Genomic DNA, 13,537 nt, shown 5'->3' with positions numbered 1-13,537 from the left:
AATGTCATGAATAATTCAGTTTTTCCTTTGAATCATTGCAAGACTTAGGTTCTCGTTCTATTTTCCCCTTAATTTAAAATTATCTCAGTGATAAATTTGGAGAAGAAAAATAGCTGATAAAAATGAGCAGCGACGACGTGGATTCGAACCAGGGATCTTTGTATCCATAGCTCATCTCGCTATCCACTAGGCTACTGTGTGGCAGCTCGACGACAACCGTTCTTTAAAATGCTTTAATGTATTGTAACTAGTTGAGTAACTAACAACAATGTTGTTGATGTCCTTGTCCGTTGTCATGGATAAACATGAATTATTCATGACATTGCCCCTAACCCTCCTAGGAATAAAAATTACGCAGGAGGGAAAGCTATGTTACATAATTGTGATAGGAGCGCCCTTTTGTACGAGGATTTAAAACGGCCCACGGACGTCATTGTTCTGATTTCGTTTTCAATGGTATTCCGCAAACGGGGACCATAGAAATGGAGTGTAGAACTAGAATAGAGGGTGCGGGTAAATGGGACGTATAAATTGTGGCGGGATCTAATTGAATAATCGTGTGTGCTTTGGACTGATGAGAAGAAAGTGACTTGTATAGAAGCTCAAGCCAGAGCTTAAAAAACCCCGTATAAACCACGATTTTCTGATCAAGTGGAATGAGTTGACGTCACTATAACTCGCGATATAATCAACCAATCACGGTAGGTATCGATCAGGTGTTTTTTTGTCGACCGAGTTCTTAAGCTGTTAGCCTTGCGCTCCTAGCTCACACATTGCTCCGAAGTTTGTTGCATCAACCACAGCTTGATGCCACACGGGTATTTTCAGTCCTCAACATCATTCCCGAGAGGAAGCCTAAGACCAACCATTTCCTCAGCTGACTCGCGGCCAGGGTATTGAGCGATGGTCTCCCCACTCGTGTTCTTGTTTCTTCTCTGCGGAGAACAAACAGGTAAGTACTCTTTTACTTATTTTTGTGTGAGCTAAAACGTAATTGTTTGGAGCTAGAATTCTTTCTTGTTCCGTTAGCTCCATGTAGTGTTTTAGTGGGTTTTTTTTATATCGCATTCTCCGATTTTATAATGGGTCTTCGGTACTCGATCTCAAAAGCAACCATCTTTTGTCAAAATTTTTGTAATGTTGCTTTCGGTTCAGTGACTAATTTATCTCATAATGTTTCGTATTTTTATTGCTTGAAAATAACATGGATTGCTCGTTTTTATTCCCATCGGTAGGAATTCTGCCGTGGTATGAAAAGAGAAGGTTTTTAATTCACTGCTGGTAATTACAGAACTTTAATTTACAAACATAGGGCATCAGAAGAAGAAGCTACGACGTTTGCTCTTTTCCCCATCCAATCAATATCCTTATATTCAGTTTTTGATGATTAAAAACAAAGTTATAATCTTGCGACTACAAGCATCCCCAGCAGTAATGCTTGGCGCCGAGAACGGGAATACGAATGCATTTTCTCTATATTCGCCATTTTCAAAGCAATAATGTGGTGAGTTGGGGGTTAAAACCTTTTCATTTTTTTTTCAATTTTACATGGGTCTGGGTAACTAAATGTATTTAGTTACATAAAAAAAGTTACAGAAAAAAAATCGTTTAAAAATAAAATGAAAACATATAGGCCTATAAATAAAATATATATATATATAAACATAAGAAACACATCTTTAGTGAAGGAGACATTTGAACAAATAGGATCTGATAGCGGACATTCATTGCACCGGACTTTAAACGTAACTTTTTTACGTTAAAGATGACTTTTCATGCTATTTTCAGATACTGATTTTTCTAGCATGACATTACATTTCTGATGCTATTCACTTTTAAATGAGACATCGAAGAAAAAAAACGACCTATTAGTCTACCGCACAAATTTCGAAATATTTGAGGTTAGCGCGGGGTAGACTGGTTCCCGTCCCCTATCACTTTAGCGAAAATGTAGGAAACTGAAAAATGAAGGAAGCGAAAATCAAATGTATTTTGCAGAGGCTCGCAGTCGCCCAAAATAAAAACAAGTTCGTTGATTTAAGTATAACATTAAACTTTAAAACTCGTCAGGAGAAAATCGAATATGTTGAAGACCACAGACAGAACATGATAACCAAAACTATAAAAAGGATAGTTTTGCACATGGTGAGTATAAAAAAAAGAGAAGAAACCCAAAAGTCGCGACCATTTTTTTAGTGAAGTTCTGCATGTAGCACTTTCAAAATCTAGGATATAAAAACCCAATTCATAAGCTTTCTTTTAGTACAAGAATCATTCAAATCACTTATGTACTTTTCAAGTTACGGAATTTTAAACACACCGTTTTTAAAGTTCTGTCCACGGATCACAAAAAGGTGAGTGTTCTTGTTTCTTCTCTTCGGAGAACAAACAGGTAAATACTCTTTTATCTATTTTTGTGAGCTAAAACGTAATTGTTTGTATGTGAATTGTTTTCGTTTTGCTGAAAGAACGCTTACATGTTTTGTGATCCGTGGACAGAACACTGTAAAACGGTGGTTGTGTTTAAAATTCCGTAACAGCAGGAAAATCTATTAATGTATTTAAATGTCATTTTTCTTTCAATTTCATTTTTAATAAATTTACTCGGTATTTGAAACTTGGACTTTTTAGAGTTGGAAGTGTTTGACTTTATATGCCTTTTGTAGGCCAATCTACGGGCCAATGAATTTAACTGGTTGCTACACGAGCGACAATACACAGTTCGATCCTACTGCACGCGGCACGGCTAACGGGACCGTCAGTTTCCACCGTAAATTTAGGCCGTGTCCGTAAGGTGTGGCTGCGGTGGGAAATAACACGTGCGCCTATGGAAGCCACTGGCTTGTGGCTACAGCCACTTCCCATAGAGGTGTGTGTTACTCCCGGCCGCAGCCACTGCCTGATTTCTCAGCCTGGTACCGGTTTATTTGCATGTTCAAAAATCTTGCAAATACAAATTAGCTATACAGACGGAATCAATTGTTCGCGATTTTGTCGAAGTTATAGTTAAAATCTTTACCCATCCAATATGCAGTATAACATTAAAGAGGCCTATTCGCTCTTTTCACGCTCCGCCAAAGGCATGCAGAGCCTCGATCTGGCAAGTTTACACAATGAAAATAGCCGGTTTTGTGATCTAAACCCCGACACGGGAATCACTGAACCGGCTATTTTCATAAACTTGCCAGATCGAGGCTGTGTATGCCTACGGCGGAAGCGTGAAAAGAGCGAATGGGCCTATTATTATCAGTGAAACTTGGAAAGGGGAGCACTGTTTTTGAAAGTTGGACGTAATAATTCACAAATCACAATGAACGTCAAAACACGTCAAAATAGGACAAGATTGATGATACCGAAGCGATCACTAAATACGTGATCGCTTCAGCACCAGCCTCTGGTTCAATCGTGTCTCCCCAGACTTCTGTCAAAGTACACGATACAAATCCATTACTTGCTATTGGAGTGTCGAATTCAGGTTACAGAAAGCAAGTGTCCCCTCCCAGGGGCTACTATTGACAATAAAATGGGAACGAGGTTGGCTGTATGCATTCTGTAAAGTATTAACAGAATACCAGTCCGGTTTCCGGCGCATCTGACGAGATACTTGAAAGTACAAATTCTGAACCCTTCAACCACGGTGAAAATAACGCAGTGTGAGGAATAATCAGCAAGCAAGTATGTTCCTTTCCTCTCGATAACGGCAGTTTGGAGAACGACTAGAGCTGCAGTTCGCTTTAATCTATAGCAAAATCCGCCAATGAAAGACTATGCACCGTTGACACTTTCGCACTGGTCAACGCGGGCGGCTCCGGGCCGGGGGGGGGAGGAGCAAGGCCCCGGCCTTCACCCCCGGCTAATCACATTGGAAGCCCAGTCCCAGGCAAAGGCCGCCCAGCTTCCCCCTATCACCCCCACCCGCCAAATGACAATCTAGATCCGACGATGATGAAATAAGCATAAACTATCACATAGACTTCACCGTTAATTTTCAACACAACTTTTCCCGTGATGTACTTGTTGTAATAGGACACTATAGCTGGCTTAAAATAAAAGAAAATTGTTACAACATTTTATAATCACCGTCATTGATTGAACGCCAACCAGATAACCACGCATCAAAAGAACCCGGCGAAAAAGTGGTTTGTTATACTGCTAGCATTTTCATCGGGTATAAGTTATGTTTTCATTCTGACGATAAATATGTACGTGGAATAACTTCAATAATTTTAAGAGTGAATACAAATTTATTTTCCGGAAAGGTGAGATTCTCTGAATTGACTTTTATACCGCTTGAAAGAAAGTCACTGGGGGACGGCGATGATCGCCAATGACAACGATGACAATCACCGACTGCACCGATGGTGACAATGATTAGGATGGCACTGTAGTCGATGACGATATTCCTGACGGTGCTGGGGATGACGATGATGGTGTCGTTGGGTATAACGACGACAACATGAATGAAAACAACATGACATTATATACGACCAAGACTATAAATAAAATATGATAGCTTTTTGGCAATTTCAGCGTCACGAAAATTAAAAATCAGACTTTTCTTGTATTTTAAGAGCTCAGTGAACAAACCTGAAAATATAGTTTTCAAATCTTCAAGGAGATTACAGACTAGGAGTCTGGGATCATTTCTCTATCATTACTGAGATATCATGTTTAATTGGCTCTGTCGCAGACATTAAATTTCTTCGATAAAGCAGTATTCTTGATTCTGGTTTTTGCTGCTGTTATATCTTTTATCAGTTTTAACAAGGAATTCTACTTTTTTTTACTGGTTAGCACAAATACATTTGTGTGCGTGTCATGTTATTTGGCCATTATGTTTATCGTCACTCCATTTCCCCCATCACCGACCTTCAGTCAGTCAATGGAGTCACGTTCACGAGGTGCATTAACCTCGAGTCCAACTCAACCTAGGCTAAAAAATACGGCGAGGTTAAGAGTACGACGGACTGGAGGACATGAACTCATCGATTTCTGTTGATTTACCCACCTCCACCTGAGTATTTACGTGGGTGAATCGCAATGTTTGTTTCCCCGTTCAAGGCAAGGTAGCGAACCATGATGTCGATCAGTCTTACGTCATGCCATTTAATTGCTCTTGCTTCCACGCCTTTCGTCCATTTCATAATATGCATTATTTCATAAGTGTGTCATGGGCGTACGTGTTCTCCTGGGGCAAACGGATTTCCTCCTGCAGACTTTTTTTTTGGGGGGGGGGGGAATATAAATACTACACTCTGCGTTCTCTCTGCATGGTTTTCCAAAAACTTGTGTTTACATTTTTTAAGTTAGAGGTACGAGAACACCTTTTTGGCGGATTGCAGTTTGATGCTATATTTCTCTGACGTCACAGCTGATCAGTAATATCTAAAGGAATTAATTATAGCTTAAGACTCAATTGTATCGACTGAATAGTACACTCACAGAAAAGGACGGGGATGAAAAGAGTTTTAGTGATGCCACGTGCGAAGACATACACATTCAATGCGAAATGCCGATAAGGTCTGCTAAAGTAGTGCAAACTTGACGTACAGAAAAAAAGGAAAATTCGCAGTTCTCTAAAATGTCTTAGAAGACGTCTTGTCAGTGATGTGTATTTTGTTCTTTCTTAACAGTCACGAGCATGCCAGTGTATGAGGGAAGGGTGACCGTGACACCTTCATTGTTCGACCGAAGTCAGGTAGGTAGACAGTGGGGGCGGGGGATGACTCACCATGCATCATTGATGCAATTACATTCTTCATTCTTGTTGCATTCTTTTCAATTGTCCTTGCATGCATGATAGAACACCCACACAAAACGAACTTTGCAAGCAGTAAACATAATTAAAACCACTTAGGATCATATGCAATTCGACAAGGCGGATTTAATGACATAAACCTAGCTCATAAGTGAAGATAGGACTTGTATCATAGTACCCTATAAACTGTTCCGCCTAAAACCCTAAATGTCATCGTTCGGAAGAAAACAAACATCGAAGGTGCATAGTTTCAAAATGGGTTGTCCGCTATGAGGCGCCAAGTGTACATAAATTATTTAACAATTTTTTTTAATATATAATTCATTATTTGCAAAAAATTATTTGTATATATTTATGTTGCCAAAAAAATATATATAATAATAACATTACATTAACAAATTATATGTTAATAATCAGGTTGCAAAAAAACAGATATTTGTAAATAACGCAGTAGCACATAAATTTATTTACATATAATGCAAACTGCCAAACAATTATTTATATATAATTGTCCGAGGAGAAATTCATGATATGTAAATAATGCATTATATATAAATATGTAAGCCTAAATAAGCAGAAAAACTGAATTACATAACAAATAATGAATTATATATAAATAATTTTGTTAAATAATTTATTTACACTTGGCGCCTCATAAAGTCCGCGGGTACACTTTTTTCGTACGCTTGAAAAGGAATCCAGTTACGAGACCCAGGAATTGTGCAGGTTTTCTCTGTTGCTTCAAACAAAATAATGCGCAAAAAGTAGATTGTCCTTTGTACTTTAAATATCAATCAAAAAATGACAAAAAATCGTGGCAGGCTTTTAATTATAAGTGCTTCTTCATCTAGGTTTTGCCATTGGTTTCACTGTCATATTATGGCAGGCTGTTACTACAGACACTTTTATAGGTTTGATTTGATATCGAGAACCATATAAAAACACCAATGGGTTTTTTTTACACTAAGAAGTCTTGAAGCAACAGCGGAAAGCAAAATGATATACATGTTTATAATTTAGTGGTTTTTAGGAAATTGTATTCGTTAGAAATTATACTGTGGGCTGTAAGCTGAAATGTCCTTACTTTTTAGAAAATATTCAACTGCTCATTCTTGAGCGATATTAAGCTGTTCAACCTGTCCCCGAAGTACGTTGACAATTTTTCTCTTTTGCACATAAGTGTGTGATGCACATGGACTTGCGGCCAATAATCCGGCAGTGCCTATTAAAGGTATTGTACACCAGATGCTTACATTCCAAAACGGAACCGCCAAAGGATTATGAAATGCCATTACTTTAAGTTACTTGTCTGCTATAAAGTAGTAGCCGTAAATCCGTTCCGTCAATTTTATAAATTAAATCAACTTCAAACAGTGGAGTGTGTACAACTTACCTTTTAAAATACACAATTGCAATTTAGGCAGGAAATAAACGGATTATCAGTGAGTTTGGAAATCAGATTAACATGAGACAACTTTATATCCATATGAAGCTAACGGCAAGCGTAATTTTTATTCCTAGGAGGGTTAGGGGCAATGTCATGAATAATTCATGTTTATCCATGAGAACGGACAATGACATCAACAGCATTGTTGTTAGTTACTCAACTAGTTACAATACATTAAAGCATTTTAAAGAACGGTTGTCGTCGAGCTACCACACAGTAGCCTAGTGGATAGCGATATGAGCTATGGATACAAAGATCCCTGGTTCGAATCCACGTCGTCGCTGCTCATTTTCATCAGCTATTTTTCTTCTCCAAATTTATCACTGAGATAATTTTAAATTAAGGGGAAAATAGAACGAGAACCTAAGTCTTGCAATGATTCAAAGGAAAAACTGAATTATTCATGACATTGCCCCTAACCCTCCTAGGAAAAAAAATTACGCTAACGGCAAGTGATACCAACGACTCTTTGCGAATCTCTGTTTCCGTCACATCATGTTGTGGAATCATTTTATAGCGCACTCGGTGAAGGCGGTGGGACGCAAAAAAACATGTATAGGTGTGGTACAGAGCTACTCATGCACTTCTACACGTTGATGTCGATTTTTTTTTGCTGGGGGAACCTGGAATAGCCTCTCAGTCTGGTAACCTGTTGGTGACAAACGGCTCTTTAATTGCTCCATGAGACATGATTGGTCTGTTTCCCAAGAGGTCACACGCATGCACAGACGTAACATTCTTAAACCCAAGCGTAAACCTCCTGCAGGATCGCTGTGTTTTGCCTGCAGGTTCAGGATTGTCTATCACAAGAACTGTCGGCGAAAAGTGACTTTCCCTTCGAGATCCGTCCAGGTTGTCTACACATTTTGCAACATGGTAAGAATAAACTAAAGTAATTTTTAAGGGAATTTCCGTCAGCATCTGTCTTAAAACCAAATCAAGAGACATAATAGAGTTTAATTTAACATATATGTTTAATATTAAATCCTTTTGATGGGACGGTCATTGTGAAGCAGCATGTAGCATTATAATTAACTTCTTTTGTTTTTTTACGATGTATAGATGTGTTTATTTGGAAATTTGTTTGATTTGAACTCATTTGAAGTTTAAATGAAAATTTGATTTCATTGTTTAAGTTTTAGTCCCACACTGCTTTAAATTTCGTAAGAACGAATTAATTCTTTTTCATACCTGATTTTCATGCAACCGTGAATGCCTCTATGTAACATTGCCCCTGTTCATGTCCTCATCCATGTGGAGTCACGGATTTGGTGGTTTAATTTTTGCAACAGTTTCCTTGAAAATTTCAATTGTTTTCATCATTTTCACGAGCGTTCAGAGAGCACTTGTTTCTGACCCCTCCCCCCCCCCCCCTAGTACAAACTGCAAAGGAAACAAATGATGATTTCTCTGTTTATCATGGACGTAGGTATTATCATAGTTTTTAATTATTTTTGAAAAGCGTGTACACGGCCCCCTAACCCCCTCCCCCATCGCACGGTTTGTACGATGGTGGAAATGATGGGGGGGGGGGGGTTGATGGCCCCTTATACTGTTAATTCATGATGAAACTTGAAATGAGTGTTTGTACTCTAGAAAGTCCCAGCCGTATTAGAGTGTGGTGATTTTGAAGATATCTGTATTTTTGTAACCATCATATGAATACCAGCCGCTTATTTTTTTGACTCGGCCAAAGCAACAAAGGAGGCGCAAGTTGCCAAAACAACGTTTGAAAAATACAGGCCTTTTAATGGAAATCTATGTGAAAACTATTCATGCACATTGTCAGTCTGCATTTTAGAATGGCAAAACGGGAAAATACTTATTATTCAAATGGAGGGCAGATTATGCCCCTTCTACTACATTTGAAAACATGAATATAAAACAAGATTTCCTTAAGACTTGTTCAAATAAAGATCCAGTCACAAATTGCTTTTTTCCCCCAACAGCCTTGTTTCCCGAGGGAACGCCCGTCGACTTTACCCAGTCCTCTGACTGGTTATCACGAATTCTTAACCGGGCGCGTGTGATCAGCTCAGAGGAAGGATTACACTGGCTATGGAGCCTGCTACGTGAGGACTGCGGAAGCCTGAAGGGACTGCTGGCCAGTCTAGCTACACACATTGCACGGAGGGAATTGGAAGAGAGTACCGGCCTTGGCGTCTCGGGTCTGTAATCATTGCGGATTATGAGTCTATTAAATAAGTACACTCTTTGGTAACAAAACTGAGCAAAGAAACATCGCCGGTTTTTTTTTTCGATTGAGGATGACTATTCATATTTTTACGTTCCTTTCGGAATATTTTTGTTTAAAGGGTTCGTGAGATGAATTTTTCTTGGAACACATTTTGTGAAACTTTCTACTCCTCTTAAATGTATGGAACCTATTTGGCATCTCTTTTTGGTTAATTTCTTTTTGAAAAGTGCACTTCTTTCAACATTTAAAATTATCCATGCTTTTCCGGACTACTGAGCGCGCTAGCACGTTGCTGTGATGTCATTTCAGGAAGACACTGTTAAGCTTAGGGCTTTTCTGTTCAAATTGTGAACCCAAAAATGTACTCATTGAAAACTTTCACATTTTGTAAAACTCATTAGCTTACTCAACGGTTATGTACTGCTGTAACATTGCGGTTTCTGCCTGAAATGAGATCTCACTTTTGCTCATGAATATGGAAATTTGTATTAGCATAAAACACAAAAAGGCATCAAAATACTCCTGAAAGCAAGACAAAAATTGAAAATGGGGTTAAATTGGACACAAAGGTGCATTTTCAAAGATTGTATTAAAAGTTACATTGCATGGTCCCTTTAATTGATTATTCTAATTGAACGAATTTTGGTTTAATTCCTTTCAATGTCTTTGGTAAGAAAAAACTGAGTACACACGTAAACAAAGTGTGACGTCATTAGTACAGAGGCTTATTGGTCAATATCTTTGTTCAAGGGGCGCTTGTCAAAAGCCGTACCCATTAAATGCCATACAGTCAGGAATCACACCAAAAGTCACGATACAGACCTGGGAAATAGTAAAATGATGTAAGACAATTTCCGTTCGAATAAATCTCGTCTTTCCTTATACAGATGTTACAGATGCCAACGATTACATGCAGAAGCGAGGTGAAACGACCACCATCAGAAGTGATCAAGATCGAGGTAGGCCTGTATGATTCAGGCTTTTTGTCCATATTGCCAACATACTGTCTTATTCAATATATTTGCAAGGCTAATTTGTTATTAAAAAACCTATATAGATATCCACTGGCACTGGGCCAAAAACAGACACCAATGATTTCGAATTGCTTCCCTCTTAAACAAAGTTGCGTTTGGCTCGTTAAAAGCTTGTCCATGCATGAACGAGTTTGAAGCTACTTTTCACAGGGTGTGTGTATACAGTGAATGCTGTGTAACTATATTTTTTGGCAAGCAAGAAATGACTGATTTTTGTTCAAGCAGGTAAAATGGTTTGTAAGGGACTGGGGTTGTTGTATTAATATCTTGGTGCTCAGGGTGGTTCACAAAGAATGTAAAAAAAACCCATTAACCTCAATGAGTCAGAATCCACCTTAAGAGGATAAAATGAGATCGATGAGATTAATGGTAAATTTAACGGTTTAAGATGAATTGCTTTGAAGATAAGATTGATTTTTAGGGGGTACGATTTATTGTAAAGATTTGTGAAACATCCCCTGATATTGCATGGGGGCGTATTTGTGCCCTTTCTGCCCAACTTAAACGCAACGGCAAAGTTTAGTTTGTCAGTAAAAATGACAGTCAATTGTATATGTCTTAAAAGTAGGCCTATACCGAAGTAGAAAGTAGTACTTCCAAGAGATGTTCATTTAGCCTGTGAGTTTTAAGCACAACTAAAATTACTGTTTCCAGGGTGCAACATAACAAGATATAGAAATATGTGTTAGTCTTAGTTTTACTTGTGCTCTGATTAGTCTCTTTCAATTTCACATAGAAAATCAGGACATTGATTTGTTGTGCTTTCTATAACCAGCTTTGGATATCTTTCGGGATCATATGACAGTTGAGGATTTGGCTCGACTTATGACCGACAGACCCAGCGCTGCGGATCTGATAGACACTCACGTGCCACTGCCGAGTGTGGCCGCCGCGGCCGGTTAGTGCCCCAAAACAACAAGGACGACACAGGCCCAACGAAGACACTCCACACCTGTCGCAGTCAGAAAAGATGGCGACCAATTTGGATGGTCTCCCCCAACTCTCTCTTGTAGGCCGTTGAGGGAGTACTTGTGCACGCGGAGTCCATAAATAGAGCAGTTACTTTACTCCACTTTTACACTTTCATTCATTTATTTGTTCATTCACTTTCATGATGACTTGATGAGTTTGACCCAACTGTCCCTGTCGAGCATAGTGTTGGAAAGAGATGGACCACTCAGACCAGTTTCCAACTCGACAGACCAGTTTCCAACTCATGTATTCAGGGTCATGTTGGGACGACCTCTACGACGAGGGGCATCAGGATTCCAGAGAAGAACTCTAACACAGGACTCTAAAACTTTAATACAGGATGGGTATTGTTTTGGGTGTGTTGTCTTACACCATATCCTAGCCTTTCAGGAAAGGTAATGCTTTAATATCAGCCTAGTTTAAAGATGCTATACCCGTGCTCATTTCAATTTTCTTTTCTCAAAATGAATTTTCAATGTGTAGGCCTATGTTAATTTCAAGGGAACGCTTAACTTTTTTTGTATTTTTGACATATTTAACCCTCTAAAAATAAGCTTCTATTTTTTTATTGCTTTTGCGACCATAGCGCACGAAAAGATAAGGCTGAATTATTGTCTGACCTTAAATAATTCGAAATTTGTTGTTATAACATATTTCATTTCTAAACGTGGGTGGATTTTGTTGTTCCATGCCTCATTCAAAAATGAAATGTTGTGTATTGCAAGAGAAAAATAGGAATTTACAACAACAACAAAACACGAGGAGAGCAACTTTAAAAAATGTACAGTATTTGCAGGAAAATGCTTTCCATGGGTATTCGACTTACAAAGGAAGGGAAAAACTTAATTTCATAAACATTTACTACATAAAGTGAACTATTGATTAAACCTATCGATTGGCTTCTTTTCTGCGTGATTAGTGGCAACACTATAGACCTTATTCACGACGAAGCCATTTTCGATCATGTTCCCTGAATCCACTTATTAAACTGTAAACTGTTGAATGGGATGGTGCCAGACTATTTATGATAGGAGTACGTGCCAAGCCTCACTTTCAATTTTTTTTTTAAATGTGGCGTAAACACTAAGGTATGTTTAATTACATTTTTTAAATTATTCATCAGAACAAGCTGATTTTAAATTGTAATTTGGCGTAAACACTAAGGTATGTTTAATTACATTTTTTAAATGTAATGTGGCGTAAACACTAAGGTATGTTTAATCACATTTTTTAAATTATTCATCAGAACAGGCTGATTTTAACTTGTAACGAACTTGTATTTCATTGCTTTCATTTCCACTCACACGTTTTAAAAAATAATGAAGAGTATACCTCGCTTTCAATTTAGTATGGTCGACTCGTGAATAAAGTAAAATCTGGAGGATTGAATTGCATAACATGTCCTGTATCCGTATCATCCCTTTATATCACTTTTTCCTGCCAAACTTTGTAAGCATACTCGTTGATTAGTGTCTTCTTTCCAAATTCTTTTTTTTTCTGTTCTCATCATGCTATCATCTTTTGATAATTTTTCGTTACATCTTGCAAAAGCACTTGGAACTGAAAGACCATACTATAGCTTATGAAATAGCTGACAATGTAAAATATGTTACTGTCATCAAAGTAAAATTATTTCATGCGATCAAATGAAAGGTAAGGATTGTACATTTCTTTGGAATTAACAATAAAATAGATAACTTTTAATGTTAAACAGGATCAACGCACATTTTCTTACCAATATATCCTACTGTGTTTAATGTGTTGGTTATCTTGCAAAAAAATTGATCATGTGATATCTAATTCATTAATCTACAGCGCGTAATGTGTTTCGTCAACATTCATTGTTTTTCTTTTTTCGTCGCAGTTGTCCGTGAAACGTAGGTTCTCATAGGCTCGGAATCTGCGTAAGAGGAAAAACAGAAATTACAATGCAGCCATCTTTGAGGTGTGAACTTTCAATAGTCATAATTAGAGCCAAAGGATTGTACAGCATATTGCTCTCGATTGGCCAAGACAAAGGCAGGGGCGTATCTAGCTTTCAGGAAACGGGGTGGGGGTGGGGGTGGGGTGATGATAAGTGGGAGTTGAGTGAGGCTGAATGGGAAAGGGGGCGGGGTTGCAACATCCCC

At 38.3% G+C, this 13,537-nt stretch overlaps 1 protein-coding gene across 3 annotated transcripts; it reads left to right on the top strand.

Moving 5' to 3' along the window:
• Positions 1-476: 476 nt before the first annotated feature.
• On the top strand, positions 477-12,290 carry LOC119743145. Of its 3 annotated transcripts, none has more exons than XM_038219510.1 (6): positions 477-952; positions 5,634-5,698; positions 7,994-8,081; positions 9,155-9,373; positions 10,290-10,361; positions 11,242-12,290. In XM_038219510.1, exons 1-6 carry the CDS (start codon positions 904-906, stop codon positions 11,337-11,339), a joined length of 591 nt encoding a protein of 196 aa, XP_038075438.1. In that variant the 5' UTR covers positions 477-903; the 3' UTR covers positions 11,340-12,290. The 3 variants fall into 3 exon arrangements, with proteins under 3 accessions (XP_038075438.1, XP_038075439.1, XP_038075437.1); XM_038219511.1 differs by having other exon boundaries at positions 479-701; positions 11,212-12,290; XM_038219509.1 differs by having other exon boundaries at positions 479-952; positions 11,212-12,290.
• The last annotated feature ends 1,247 nt before the right edge of the window (positions 12,291-13,537 follow it).

Source organism: Patiria miniata, unplaced genomic scaffold, assembly GCF_015706575.1.
Source record: "Patiria miniata isolate m_02_andy unplaced genomic scaffold, ASM1570657v1 HiC_scaffold_6, whole genome shotgun sequence".
In the NCBI taxonomy this organism is placed as follows: domain Eukaryota; kingdom Metazoa; phylum Echinodermata; class Asteroidea; order Valvatida; family Asterinidae; genus Patiria; species Patiria miniata.
The sequence above is the reverse complement of the archived record's forward strand: the minus strand, read 5'-3'. Positions and strand labels throughout refer to the sequence as shown.